A 14,621-nucleotide genomic window follows, 5' to 3' on the forward strand; every position below is an offset into this window, starting at 1 on the left:
ATATTTATATAGATCGCAGATTGGAATTCGAGAAGTTTTGTCGAAGAGTTTAACAGTTTGGAAGTTAGAAAATCTGCGAATTCGAAGGATCGACGTGTAGAAATTTGGAGATCGAAGGTTCGAATATCTGAAAATCTGAGCATTCAGATATTTGCAGATGTGAAAGTTTGAAGGTTTCGGATTTAAGTAAAAATCAATTAAAAATTTCGTCTTTTTGTGCAAATTGTCAAATATCGTTTTTACTGTATCACAATTGTTTTTTAGTATTACAAACGCAATATTTTGAATATCGTTACTTTTTTATTTTACTATTATTAACATGTATTTCCTGTACAAAGTTGACAAAATACATTTCCTATACCTAATATCATAAAATACGATAAATCTCGAGAATAGAGAAATAATTATTTTCCAAACCATTTATCCTGAATTGTTCGAAATTATTCAAAAAATTAGTCGAAGAGTCAGCAAACACACCAATTATAGTATTAATGCAAGGAAAATCTATACAAGGAAATTCTACGAATGCCTAAATAAAGGAAAAGTAAAAATATTCAGATTCAAACACCATCGTCCACTCTCGCCCATCCATCAAACAGTCATCATCCGCATTAAACAATTTCTTCCCCGCTTTCCAAATCCATTCACTTAATCGACCAAAGCGACTCGAACTAATCTTCGTCTCCTCTTCCTACATCGTCTGCTATCCGGAATGAACTGACTCGTAACTGCACTATAATGATTCATTACAAGAGACCCGACTGGACAAGCTGGTGGAAAAAAGAAGACAAAGATAATTCCTCGAGTCTCATGGCAATGGACGATGCCAGAAAATCTTCGTTCGACCGATTAATCGCAAGTTGTCTCGAACTGAAACGAACTTTATTAGATGAAACGAACCACGGGCCTGATGCGTTCAATTGGAATAATTCTTTCGACGTCCGGATGATGTGTTACTCTGGCTACAATTTCTTCTAGGGAATTTACCGAGGAATAGAGCAGAACGATTACAACAGATTCGTTCACGTCAGAATCGTTTGATAGCTGGTAATTGATTGATTAAACGCGTGCGAGCTTTTCTACTAAGATATAACGCGATTTGCGTGGTACTCGAGCGACTTTTTGCTTTTATCGTGTTTCGACATGTCTCCCTTTGATAGGCCATGGACGCTGGTGAATGGATCTATGAGAGATTAGAACGACGAGTGTCGAACAGGTGTTGCTGTTCCAGGTGTAAGCAACTCTGTCGATCGTTATCTGTTTGAGAATCACACGGTGAAAGCGAAACGAATTAATACTACGACTACCTGAGCAGTCGAGACGATTAACTTGTCACTTTTCTTCCAGTTATTTTGGAGGATTCTATGATGGAGATTGGGGAATTTGAAGGTTTGAAACTGGGAAAGCTGGGAAATTCGTAGGTCTGCAGATTCGAGGATTTGAAAAGCTGCAGATTCTCAGGTTCGCAAATTTCAAACTTTCGAGGGTTGAGCAGTTCGAAGATTTGAAAATTTAGAGATTTGGCAGTTCAGAGATTCTTAGAGTTCGAAGGTTTGAGATCGGAAGAAAGTGGATGGTTCGAAAATTCGCAGAGTTAAACATTCAAAGAATTGGGAATGCGAAGTAGTAAAATTTGAAGAAGTGGGAAATCGATGCTTTGAAAATTTCAAGAATTCGAGATTTAAAGCTTTGACGATTCGAAGAACCGTAAAAATTTGAAGATTTGAAAATTCATAAGTTTGATATCTGAATGTTTTGAACATAAAAAAGGATTTAAAAATAATAGTTTTGATAGGATATCAAGATTTAGGAATTCGAAGGTCTGTCTGAGGTAAAGTAGATAGAGCGGATATTATCGAGATAACGTGGGTAGTTTTGGATTCTTTCTCGTGGTCGTTGCGTTAGGTGTGACTGCAGAAGTTTGGAATTTGCTGTGAATTGCGTGCAAGTGTTTGGATATTTCACTGATTGGTTTAAGTAGCTGGTAATTTAACAGTTGGAAGAAGAAATTACGCGAACTTCAAATAATGTTGAAACTGAAAATAGAACAGTTATGTTGATCATTGAAAGAATTTTAGAAACTGCAAGTGCAAGTTATACTTCATTTGAAACGGTAGATGTTAATAGAAATCGATTAATATAAGAAAAAAGAATTAAATAAAATTCTGATGAAATTGAAGAAATATAATTAAATAAATAAGGCAAAGAAAATGGAAGGTAAATAAAATTTAAAAATTAAGCGATATCCTGATTGAACTTAGATTCTATTAGATAAAAATAATAAGAATTATGTGATTAAATATGAAACTAGATCTTTTACGTCATTAGCGTGTAGTAGTTTGTACTTTAAAGAGTAAAAAGTTGCATATCTTCGTTGCATATATCCATTGCAATATAATGACATAGCACTATAATCGTATGATTTACGACAGTCGAGTGTTACAACTTTGCGTAAGTCGATATGAAAGCAGGTAGAAAAAACTGTATTAAAAAAGAAGTAGTCTGCTGCAGCAAACAAATTATTTCTGCTACATATTCATTGGATTGCATGTCCTGCTCATAGAATCAGTATGCTCGCGTTTAGAAACAGAAGAAACTACGTCGATCTTTATATTTAATCAGTTTCATATGAATTTACGTACAACTTATTTACTGCAGCGTTCTCTAATAATAAAATTTCAACGTTTCTCAACCTACCAATTCGATTAACTTAATCATCTCACAAGGGAAGCAATATTTCTCTTTCATAACAACAAACTATTCCACTTCTACCATTTTTCCATCGCATGAAAACTTCCATCCGATCAATCCTGTGATTCACCATAGCATTTTATTCATTATTATACTATGTTTTATTCCAAGTAGGTATTTTCAATCTGCAGATTTATCGAATTCCATTGCATTCTACTTACAATGATATTGCAGTGCCGAACTTCTGCGATACGCCGATACATTGCCGCGACTCTACTGTTGAAACTGGTCACTCGGCCGATCAATCTTCGCATCAAGATCGCAAAGAGACACGCGATAACGCGAGGAAAAAGGTTGGAAAAGAAGCGTCTCTCGTTGGACCGGTTAGAGGAACCGACCGAGAAACGCGGCAATCGAATCGTGTCACCAGGAGATCGCAATGTCAGCCGTGCGCAAAGAGGCAAGTTTTTCATTTCCACATCGGAGGTGGTCAGCCGTGAGCGATGTCGCTTAAAGCACCGTTCACATCTACCACGATCCTATCCCACACTGTACAGGTATGGTCAAATGGGTTATCCAGGCGACAAAAATTCATATTTATCGAGTAACAGCTGCCGACAGTTCCTCTTCTTGTTCACTTTTCGTTCATTGCGTGTCGGTATCGACCAACTATTAGTAGACCATGGATTTTTATATTCTGACGAATGTAATCGAAGAAACAGAATAATTATAAACAGAAGATTATGTAGCTTTGTAAATATTACAACGAGCAAACGAAGTATTTGCTTGTGAATATGGACAAACTATTCGTAGACCGTGGATTTTTATGTAAATTTATATTCCAACGAGTATACCGAATATATTAAAAGAATAGAACAATAATAAATAGAAGATTGTATCGATCTCTAAATATCATAACGAGTAAATGAAAATATATTTAGATGTTAGAAATCTCTTGCGAATGTGTCATTCGAGTATTATCATCAGTATATTCCTTCGAAGTTTCATTGGTAGTGTAATGAGACCTGGCTCTGACATAATTATACATAAATATTGTCCACAATATACTTTGGTATCATCTTATATTATATTGCCTTATCACTGTATTTATTTCATTTTACCATCCCTTACCAAGTAAAAATTTCAATTACTTGTTAATTTCCGATGGAAAAAAAGGTACCTGACTGTAACGAACAATTCCTGTAATTACTCTCTCTATAAAGAAACAAAATTTCAATTACAAAGTGTTACAAGCTCAACGAAAAATAGAAACCGACTGTGTACCGTATTTTCCCTGACGCGTCAGACTAAACAATAGACCTATACTACTTAAGTGTCAGACATTAGACGCATGCTGCTCAAGACCAGACCAAAATTCCAAGTATAACACTAAAACTTACAATATCCTGTATCATATTTCATATTTTGTCGCTGTAACGCTATTTGTGTAACCCTGAGCTCTATATTTCAATTAGTCTTTCCTTAATACGTTGGTAACTATCGGATCGTGTAGCGTTCTTCCGTCACGAGATAGCTAGACAGGGTCGACGTAGTGCATCGAGTATAAATTTGCCTGAAACTCGGTCAATCGTCGATCGACGTTGTCGAGAGTACACGGTGAATGCTCCTCTACTCGACACGCACGGGGCCTCGTGGATGGTGTTCCGTTGCTCTCGTAATCTTATCGAGCGGTCGTAACGCGGCTTAAAGCCATGAAGTTTTAATGGTTTTCGAGATTGGCTGCTTAAGTGATTCTTACGGCTGAAGAAATAGAGAAAAGGAAGAAGATGGGTGGCGCGTGATTGTTCTGACTGTTAACTAGATCGTTTCTTACAGGCAAACTTGTCTTGTTTTCACGTACGAGATGTTGCGTTTGTTAAAGAGAAATTGTTTTCTCGTGTTAAGCCGAGGCTTAATAGCTTCTTTCTAGCTAATTAGGAGTTTCTTGTCTCCATACTTGTTCCATGGAATCATTGAAATGCATCGAGTTGATAGAATAAGTTCAAATTTCTTTCTGCTCTGGTCACGTTTCTAAAAATGTCAGTCTCGTTAGACACGTTCATAAAACTATGAAACTGTTAGGAATTCTCATGTATGGGGAAGTTTAGAGGCACGGTAATGTATAAAAATATAAATATAAATATGATACCTCATGACGTTCAGCGGGTCAAACAAATCTCCGCGTACGTTCCAGTAGGTCGTCCGAAAAGTTTCTTTCGTTTTATAAGCAAATAATGGATGCACAACATTTTCTGTTTTATATTATTTTATCGAATTACATACGATCCATTTTGTTCTATCAAAATAAAGATCGCAACGTTCGACAGATTAGGTTTCATGTTTGTATAAAGATGCATCGTTGTGAAAGACGCGTCTGTGAAAGAAAAATACTTTTCGGACAACCTAATACCTATACCTAATACAACTAATACCTAATCAATTATGTTCATAAGAATATGAAATTCCTATGAATATGTAAAATTTAATAATATGTTACAGTTTAATAATACATAACAAACGTCCAAGCATTTGTAAGAAATTTAAGAGTGCAATAACACGCAAAAATAAAATATCTAAAATATCTACTTCTTCCGATGTTCAGCATTATTTACCCTTATTTTTTGAATTAGATTCACCGCAACATGAATTTGCATAAAATTTCTTACTCCACTAATAACCAATAACGGACCACCCTGCACGTAATCCTTTCTCCAAGCGACCAGAGACGATTCGTCGAGGATCAGGACCGGCCGCTCAACTTATCAAACCGGCGCTCGACGCGGTGTCAAATTAGATTTCATCGATTCGGCAGGAGGAAAAAGAAGAAAAAAAAAAAAGAGAAAGAAAGAAGGGAAGGAAAGAGTGAATGAATATCAAAAGACGATCGACAGGCCGGGGACGGCTGATTGAATCGTCGGATGAATGACGGGCGTGGGCACGTGAAAGTGAGCCCCGGACGCTTCGTGGGATGTTGCCCTCTTCTCCGAGGTGTGGTCTGTCTCGCGTGGGATATGCAACCGACCGGATGGTAATGACCTGGTTGACAATCGCGAGGCTAACCGTCAAATTACATGAATCATTCATTTATCGATCAAGTCGATCGAGTTCCCTCCTTCGAGCTGTTTCATCCTCCTCGACGTTTCCCTGATCCTCGTCCGGGGATCGATTGATGGGGTTTATCATGGGTCATGGATTTTTATTTGAACGGGGTATTTACGGGTTACGAGATTCGATCATTTTCTTTTTAGATCGACAGTGTTTTGCGACATGTTTCTTCTTTTAGTGGTGCTTCTTTTCAACGATCGACTAATTTTTAATTATTCCACGTTTAGGGTAACTATCGTACAATTTTATAACTTTCGCGGATTCTTTACTTCGACATGAGATTTTTTATTTCAGTATATTTTCTGAAAAGTTATTGAAGTATCGCTGGCCACCGTGTTCATGGAACATCTGAATAAATTTGCGAATGATGTAGTTGATCGATATATTTGATTGTCAGATTCGATTTTGTATTTTACATCGAGGATAGTTTGTGAAATATCCTGAAGCTCAAGGCGATTCTGTTACATTGTTCGCAATGGTTGATCAATTCTGTTGTTCTACGCTTATTCATTGGCACAATTCATTGGTCGTCGAATCTCTAGAATGCTACTTTTGTGGACTTTTTATTGAAAGAAATATATAATATATCGGTGATCGATACGTGGAAAAGAGGAGCTTTATTATCAGGAGACGAAGAGAAGGCAGATCGAATTGAAAGGGACGAGCTGGCAGATGCGAAACACGGTTTATCAAATATCGGGAGTTGTTCTTAATGTATCTATTGATCTTCCTATCTGCCAGTAATCGATCTGTTAAATATTCGATCGAAATAATAAACACATATGTAGGAAAGAAGCTCTTGAAAAATCACATCGAACGAATCCGACAAAGAGGAAAATATCCGAAAATCCTTCAGATTTTACATCGATGGAAGATCGATTCTAAGCAGCTGGTGGGATGATCGATTATATAATCGGCGATAGACCAGGAACTTTAAATAGCGTAGCACGGATCGCGTGGGATGCGTCCTACTAAGTTGCTTTCGCGTACCAGCCGCTATACTTTTCTCCGGCAAACGTGAACCGTATACGTATCACCGTTGTAATTTATGCGCGTTGGTCTGGTTTTGCAAGCGGCGCCTAGCGGAGCCGACAAAATAGAGAAAATAAAGGTGATTCGTTTCGCTGAGGTCTGCACGATTAGTAACGTTGGGACCAAGAGTTTCGCGAACACAATGATTCAGTATGCAGCGGAGAAGAAATGAAGAAAAAAACAGACATTATATGATAATGTTGATTATTCGGTTCAACTATAGGGTATGGGGTTGTGCGGATTGTATTATAATATTATATAATATTATATAGCATAATATTGGATTATATTGTATAATCTATCCTATATATATACATATATAAGAAGATTAGTCAAAATTTGCAACGTTCACATGTCATGTTTTTATGCAACGTCTTTTCATTTCTTTTGTAACGCATGTAATTGGGTTTAACGCTTATGGTTGAACCGAATCATCGACGTTACATAATATTATACCGTTATAGTATTATGTATTCAGCGAGGTTACAAGTGAGATAATAATTCTTAAAAGTTATCCTCGAAAGGTTAACAAATCGTCAGCGTCGAGTCTTTCCAAAAGGAATTTTTATATTCATTGGTAAAACTTTCAAACGTTTCGCTCAACGAATAATCGTATGGTATAACAGAGCGTTCGATAAATGTCCCACTGTTTTCACGAACTTTCTAAAAGTCTGGAACGGTGAAGAAATTCATCTTGAAGATAAATAATCTAATTTGTTTACAGAGAGTTATTTCGACATCACGCGCGTTCCTTTTACAACTCTACACCACGTGTACACACCTTGCAATCGAAACAAGGTTGAATTCTACGATACTGGACCAAACTACCTGGACGTTTTAATAACGAGTCGAATTCCAGGCTCCGATTGAGGCCGAAATGTCAACGTCGCGTTAAAGCTATAATAGTTAGGTAAGGTAGCCGCCCGCGAGTTGCAGATCGTATCGGTTCACCAGGATTTATAATAGTCAAGGTGCAACTTGTACTTTCTATTCTTTCGACGATGAATTTTACGCCTGAAGCAACAACAGCCGGCTCTGACCATAGCACGAAAATTTATGTCTTTAGAATATACGGCTTTTAAATGTCCGACGTCGCGGTTATCTAGCGATTCAGCTTCGTCGACAGATTGTATCCCCTTCAACAAGGGACGTCCATTATGTCAACCGATTGTACTAATCTTTCGCTACGTTAGGTCATTAACGATCAACCAGCGAATGATGCATAAGTTACATAAACGTGATATTACAAAAAAAAAAAAAATTTAGATAATTTACATTTAATGTAAGTTTTGTTAATGTATAGAAAACGTATTAGAATAGCAAATATTTTACAGAGACACGCGTTAACGAAACTGTGAATGCGCGTTTCTTGAGAATTCGAAGATTTCGAAAATCTACAGGATGCATATAATATGCGAAAAAACGTAGAAAATATTCAAAGTAGAGAACTTATTATGACATTTAGCGATTAAATAAATCTCTACACAAATTCCATTTCATTAACTATATTCGTAGAAATATACAGTTGCATAAATATCTGCAGTCTACTGCATATTACAAATAGGAAGAGACGATGACATCTTTCTTCAATTTCAGAAAATTAAACGAATATTCTGATTATTCACGATGCCAAATATAACGGGCAATTTTTATTTTAGACCATTTCAATATATAATATTTTAATAAAATTAAATCTCTTAAATACAATAATATATTTCGATATAGCGTGGTTTACAGTAAATTTCCTCTACTTCAATATGATAAATTTCAATTTATATTCAATTTTAATTAAAATTTCGTGATCTCTGCGAAATACATATTTGTATTAAATATCTAGTAATTTCTAAATATACTTTCAGATTGGTTTCAAATTTGACCAACATAATCATGACAACCATGTCTCGCCATAGAGCTACTGAAATACTTTATATAACAAAATACTGAAATTCAAAATACTTTATATAACATACATAAAATATACGTAAAAGTTTTCCAAGTCAAATACTTTCGTAATCCACCTTAATATCTCGTTAGAAATTCGACTATATACGTGGTTGAGCTGATTAAAGATGACTAATGACCCTTTGGGGCAACGCTTGCGAAACATCCGACCCACGCGTGTTTCTCGCGCTAAAACGAAACTTTCCTAGCTGTTTTGGATACACTTGGACAGAGGTTGCTCGGGGCAAAGGTAATAAATTGGATAGATGAAGCGATTGGGGGGAAACTAGTGGGTTTCTCGAAGAGAAAATTGCTAGCGTGTCGTTGAATTGGTGTTAAGACTGACGTACACCCCCGTTTATAAGTATTAAGATTAGGACACTCCCTGACTCGCAGAAGATGTCATAATCGAACCAAACTACCAAAGAAATAAGATTTCATAATCAACAAAATGCTCAAGGAAATTGTCGAGAGAAATTAATTTATCAGAATATGAGATGACAACCTGAGAATTTGTAAAGACCCTTTGCAAAGGTTAAAAAAGGAACATGGCAAATCAAGAATTATATTTTGTGTTACGAAGTGCTACCTTCGCATTAGGTTTCACGTATGTATAGGAAAATTATTATTTTAATATAATTATTATATTGATATTTATATACGAAATTCGTCGTATCAGAGAACAAATGATATCGAAAGAAGGAAAAATACCAATGGTAACATCTCCAAATCATCAAACAGTAAAATGACGCAATGAAAGAAACGCCGAAGTTGCTCCACGTTTCTGATAAGCAAATTTACATCAGTTAAAAGTTACGATTGAAACAAATATGTATCGATAGAATTTGAACCTTGTGAAAACTGCAATACCAATAGCATCATCGAACATTTACTTTCCTACTGCAGCAAATTCTTCTCGAAAGAAAAAGATCTTTCGCATAGTATATACAATATAATACCTAATTAATAGCTAACTAATTATACATACTGACTAATAGCACTGACTAAAGTAACTATAGCAAATTAAGCATTAAATATTCATACATTTATAAAATACACGTAATTGTAGTTAAAAGGATAAAGAATAAATAAAAAGAGAATCTGTCCTAAAAAGAGAAAAGAAATGGAATTAAACGATAATTAAGCATCCGATGTATTTAAGGAATCGTAAATTGCAAATCGTTGATTTTTCGAGCGATAATTGAATTAGACTCCACAAACAGTTGCCGAGGCGGATGACTGATGATCGAAAGCAACCATGCTACTACCATTTCGGCATCGAAAATTAACTAGGAACACGGTGGTCGCATTAGCATAATATTTAACGCTCGCGACAGATCCTGCTGGCTTACAAGATCGATCATCCGAGGAACACGACCGCCGCGGTTTCGTGTATCATCCAACTTGGTACCCTATGCGCTTTTCTTTTTCGTTTCACCGAAACCATGCTCGAACAAAGTGATACACCCACGCCGGCTGTCGACCTCTGTCCCCTTCTTTCCCCTCTATCTTCCCTTCGTTTCCTATTTCTTTTACCTTTTTTATTTTCAAACAAATGTCCCACCGATGCTCCGTAATAAATACTTGGTTCTTATACAGCATGAGCCCATGAGAAAATCTTGTTCGTTTTCGAATGATATGATATATTTTCTTTTCCTTTTGTGTTCCTTTTATCTTGTACTCTTTCATTTTTTGCTTACTTATTCTTAAGAGCTAACCGACTCAATGACTTATATTTTACAACAAGTAAGTGTACTTGTTTTTTATATAGGGTGGAATAAATATCTTATTTTTATTCTGTCTGATGGGATAATTTTGATGTTTCTTAGTTATTCTTTTAGACTTTCGTTAATGCAGAAGCAACCTTTTGCGCTTGAAGAGAAATTACTCAGGAAGAGTATGAGAACGCGAATCGTGATAAAAAATTGGCAAGACTGTAATCTTCAACCGATAATGCGGACCACCGATTTAATAGAAAGAGCAATCAGTAGTCCAAGAAGTCTTTCTACAGAGTCGGAACGATTATCTTGGTAATAATTCATATTGTTGTATAATTGTTATCTAGTTATACAACTAAGAGTAAGAATATAAAAAAGATGTAAAAAAAAGAGAAAATAAACGAGAATTAAAGTCTTACCGTGCTCATCAGGACCAAAATATAATGGAGCAAACCCTCGCCGTGGTACCTCTTCATCTCCGCGTCTGCCGCCACCATGATCTCGATGAAATATTCACTTGACAAGGCTCTACGTGGTCTCCAAGTCACGGAGGGATCCGATTCCATTTCCGAGTCTTGGCTATACTCTTCGCTCAGATCATTTCGTCTTTGCTCCACGGAGTAGTATCTGTAACATTTTAAACGGCCGTCTTCTTAGCTTTTGACACTGGAGAACTAGGATATTCCGGATATATCAAGCATTCACACGGTCTCAGTGACTCATCCTGACTTATTGTCAACGTGATTTATCGTTAGGTCGAAAGATCATCTTATTTTTGAAGCTAGAAAATCCTTCTTTTAGAAGAGTATATCATTGAAAGCGAATTTATGAATCTTATTAATTTATTCATTTTCTTCTTTCTACTGTCTATTGCACCGAGAAAATGATACTAATAATCACCGCAAGTAACTATTCTAGTAATTACCATCAATTCACGTAATATGCAGAAATATATAAAGCATCCAAAATGTAGTACTCTTTACAATACACAATCTGGAATTCATCTTCTTTAAGTTACAAATTATAGGAATTTCGATCTCGTTTCAATCGTCCGAATTATAAAAATGAATTGAAAATATAAATATCTCAATCACAACGTTCGTTCATATCGATTTACATTTTAAGATACAAAAAGGATGAAATAAAGATCTGTACAGCGAGGCACCAACGGAACGTTCGTGATGTAACATTAAGGTCTTAATTTCCATTTTGATACATGGAATCGCGATATGGACTCAATTTAAAATTCTGACTGGCTGGAAAGTTATTATTCCTCCGACTATTTCGCGCCCCATACTTCGCGAGAAAGCCGAGAAAGTTCGTTGAAAAGAAGGTGCAATTTTTTTCTCATTACCGCAACCGATGAACTATATTGCCTACCAAAAAGTACGCGAGACCATGTGATGTATGATTTCTTCTCATGACGCAAACAGGCAGGGATTAATGCGACGATCAGTCTCTGCCTGCGTTGAAAGTACTCATTTAGTAACTGTTTCTTGATGATAACTTACTGTCGTATCAGATATACTTCATTCAAACGTATCCTTAATTGACTATTTGTTACTACGGCCGAGTTGTTACGCCTGACAGGTAATTCTCGATGATATTGAAATACTTGGTGCGTTCTAATTTATTTGTTATTGTCTATAACGATTTATCAACGCGCAGCAATTGTACAAAGTGTCTGCATATATCCCCGCGTTCTTCGATCAACTATTCTTTCAGTGAAATTTTCCGTTTCCATTTCCGCACAGAAATTTCTTTTAATCGATAGGTCTGCAGATATTTGCGTGACTAAGGGAATGAAACTTAAGCGGAGATTTGTCTTATTCACCAATACGTATCCAATTGTATATTTGTATATTTCGTACGTATATTTCATAATTGTTCTTCGATGGATGGTTAAATATTTTTAGCGGAAGCAGGTTCGATAATAAATTATTTAATTTATATTTCAAATTTTAATATGTACGACTTTCGTCGTTAAAATAAATTGGAAACTGAAATTAAATTTCCTTCATAAGATTGAAAAACCAATCCATTTCCTCATCATCAATCACGATTACCGATTCTCTACGAATTTGCAATATCCACAACTTTCAAATTACGGATGCAAACATAGTCTTCCCGTAAAATAACACCACTTACGATTCTGAAATTTCGAGCGACAGTCTCTTTATTCGTCTCTGTATTCGTCGTTGACCATCGTCAATAATAATCGCAGAGAATGCACAGCGTCTATAATTTTTCAATTATAACAACAAATCTGATTTCCAACAGTCATCCATCATCACCGATGTTTCGCAAGGCACCCTTCCATCTGTGTCTTCCTGGAGTTACATCAAATTGCGTTTAAGTCCGCCCGGACATCCTCGAGAGAGCTTACGAGCTAACGACCAATCAAAGAAGCAGCTTAAAAAGAAACGGTTGATCACCTCTCGTACCTGGCGTTGTTTCGTAAAAAATTTCGATGCCCCTCGGCTTGTCCCACGAGTTGCTCGTACACACGGCCGTCTCGAGAATCTTCTACGTTCTTTTCCTCGGTTAAAGACCTGCGCTTGCGGCGTCGACCATCAAAGTAAATTTTACCCCTCGACGACTCTTCCAAAATTGGAGTTGCCGCGTTGTCATCTGCGAACAAAAATCAAACATAAATCTGATCAGTATAGAATATAAAAATATCGAACGAGAGATACAAAGGCGAGAATTTACGATATATTGCTTGCTTATATTAGGAATAACTAAGTAATGGTCCGGTAGTTTTTGTTTCACGAAAAATACAACCGTTGATTTATGTTGCGAGGTGTATTCAAGACACGTTGGTTTTTCTTTGGTCGATCTTTGCGATGATTTACGAAATAAAGGGATTAATTTATATGACGGGGTATATATCGAAAGAGGAGCAAGATAGTCTGCTCTTGGAATAGATTTTGCCACACTGCATGTAAAGAACATTTCTATTTCGTGGAAATAGAAATTTAGATTTTGTATGATTTATAGAAATAATTTTTATATATTGTGCAACGTAGAAAGGTAGAAATATTAGAATTAAGAGAATATACTAAATAAATGTAAATCACGACTTACGTTACGAGCTTCAAGATCTCAAATCCTGAAACGTAAAGTGGAAATTAACGTTTCGATTTTTGGATAATTTCTCGATTAAATCTATGGTGGGAATTTCAAATATCGGGCGCCTGCAATGAAGTCATCTAGATAAACAGACGTTCTACTCCATCTCTTTGAAAAGTGACTTCCGTCTTCTCGCGGACGTAAACTATTAATCATTCGCGAGATGAAGAAATGCACGTTCAAAGTGATCGAGTAAATCTACGTCGTTAGAACATCTTTCCTTTCCAAATTGAGGCACTTATACATATAGGGAAATGCGTTTATAATGGATCCAATATAGAAATTTTAGCTTCATACTTTTATCGAAATTATAATTTCATATTTTTATAGAAACTTCGATCGAACATTGCTACTTCGTTTTTGCTACTTTTACGTTAGACGATATTCTCGAAGGAATTATAAATTATGTGGTTACGTGAGGTTCCCCAAAAATTCTTGAAGCTAATAAAAATTGTTTAAATAATTCTAATATCGTATAATCGATAAGGGTATCAAAGATAACATCGTAATCTTACAATCTTGGAAATTATTCGAAGGCATCCTCCACTTTAAAATTCCAACTGTAAGACACGACTAAGCTGGACATTTCAAAAATTTCGGGAATATTAACTTACGTAATCTCTGAAAGCTTCGAAAGTAATAAAACGCTCGGAAACCCCGAAGTTCATAAAAATGCTGAAAATAATCTCTAAAACACAATCGTAAATCAATCTTCGAACGTTATTGGAAACACACTAGCCTATGTTTAATCTAATTACGCACGTGACTTCACCGCTCGATTTATTACGATAGTATTTCCTTCGAACTGAAATTTTTAATGCCGCGATTAATCGTCGACGACGAGGAAAACGGAGGAAAGTAAAGCACAAAAATGTCGTTGTTTCGCGGTACATAAGGAGCCAGTTGAATTAATCGAAGACAAAAGGGGAACTGTTCGCCGCGCAGCTGTGAGTATATCGAAGAATCTTCGCAATGATTATACGCGTCTAATTGAATGTGCAG

General features: G+C 36.1%; 1 protein-coding gene across 3 annotated transcripts in view; it reads right to left on the minus strand.

Moving 5' to 3' along the window:
* Positions 1-14,621, minus strand: part of LOC138183476 (A disintegrin and metalloproteinase with thrombospondin motifs 15) — a 178,387-nt gene that overhangs the window by 21,804 nt on the left and 141,962 nt on the right. For all 3 annotated transcript variants that reach the window (XM_069120406.1, XM_069120408.1, XM_069120405.1), the window contains exons 7-8: positions 12,932-13,118; positions 10,907-11,114 (exon numbers count right to left, since the gene is read on the minus strand). In XM_069120406.1, coding sequence (XP_068976507.1) covers positions 10,907-11,114; positions 12,932-13,118 — 395 coding nt within the window. The remainder of the gene's footprint in view (positions 1-10,906; positions 11,115-12,931; positions 13,119-14,621) is intronic.

The sequence above is a fragment of the Bombus flavifrons genome, chromosome 9 (genome assembly GCF_040668555.2).
Source record: "Bombus flavifrons isolate JBK064 chromosome 9, iyBomFlav1_principal, whole genome shotgun sequence".
Classification (NCBI taxonomy): domain Eukaryota; kingdom Metazoa; phylum Arthropoda; class Insecta; order Hymenoptera; family Apidae; genus Bombus; species Bombus flavifrons.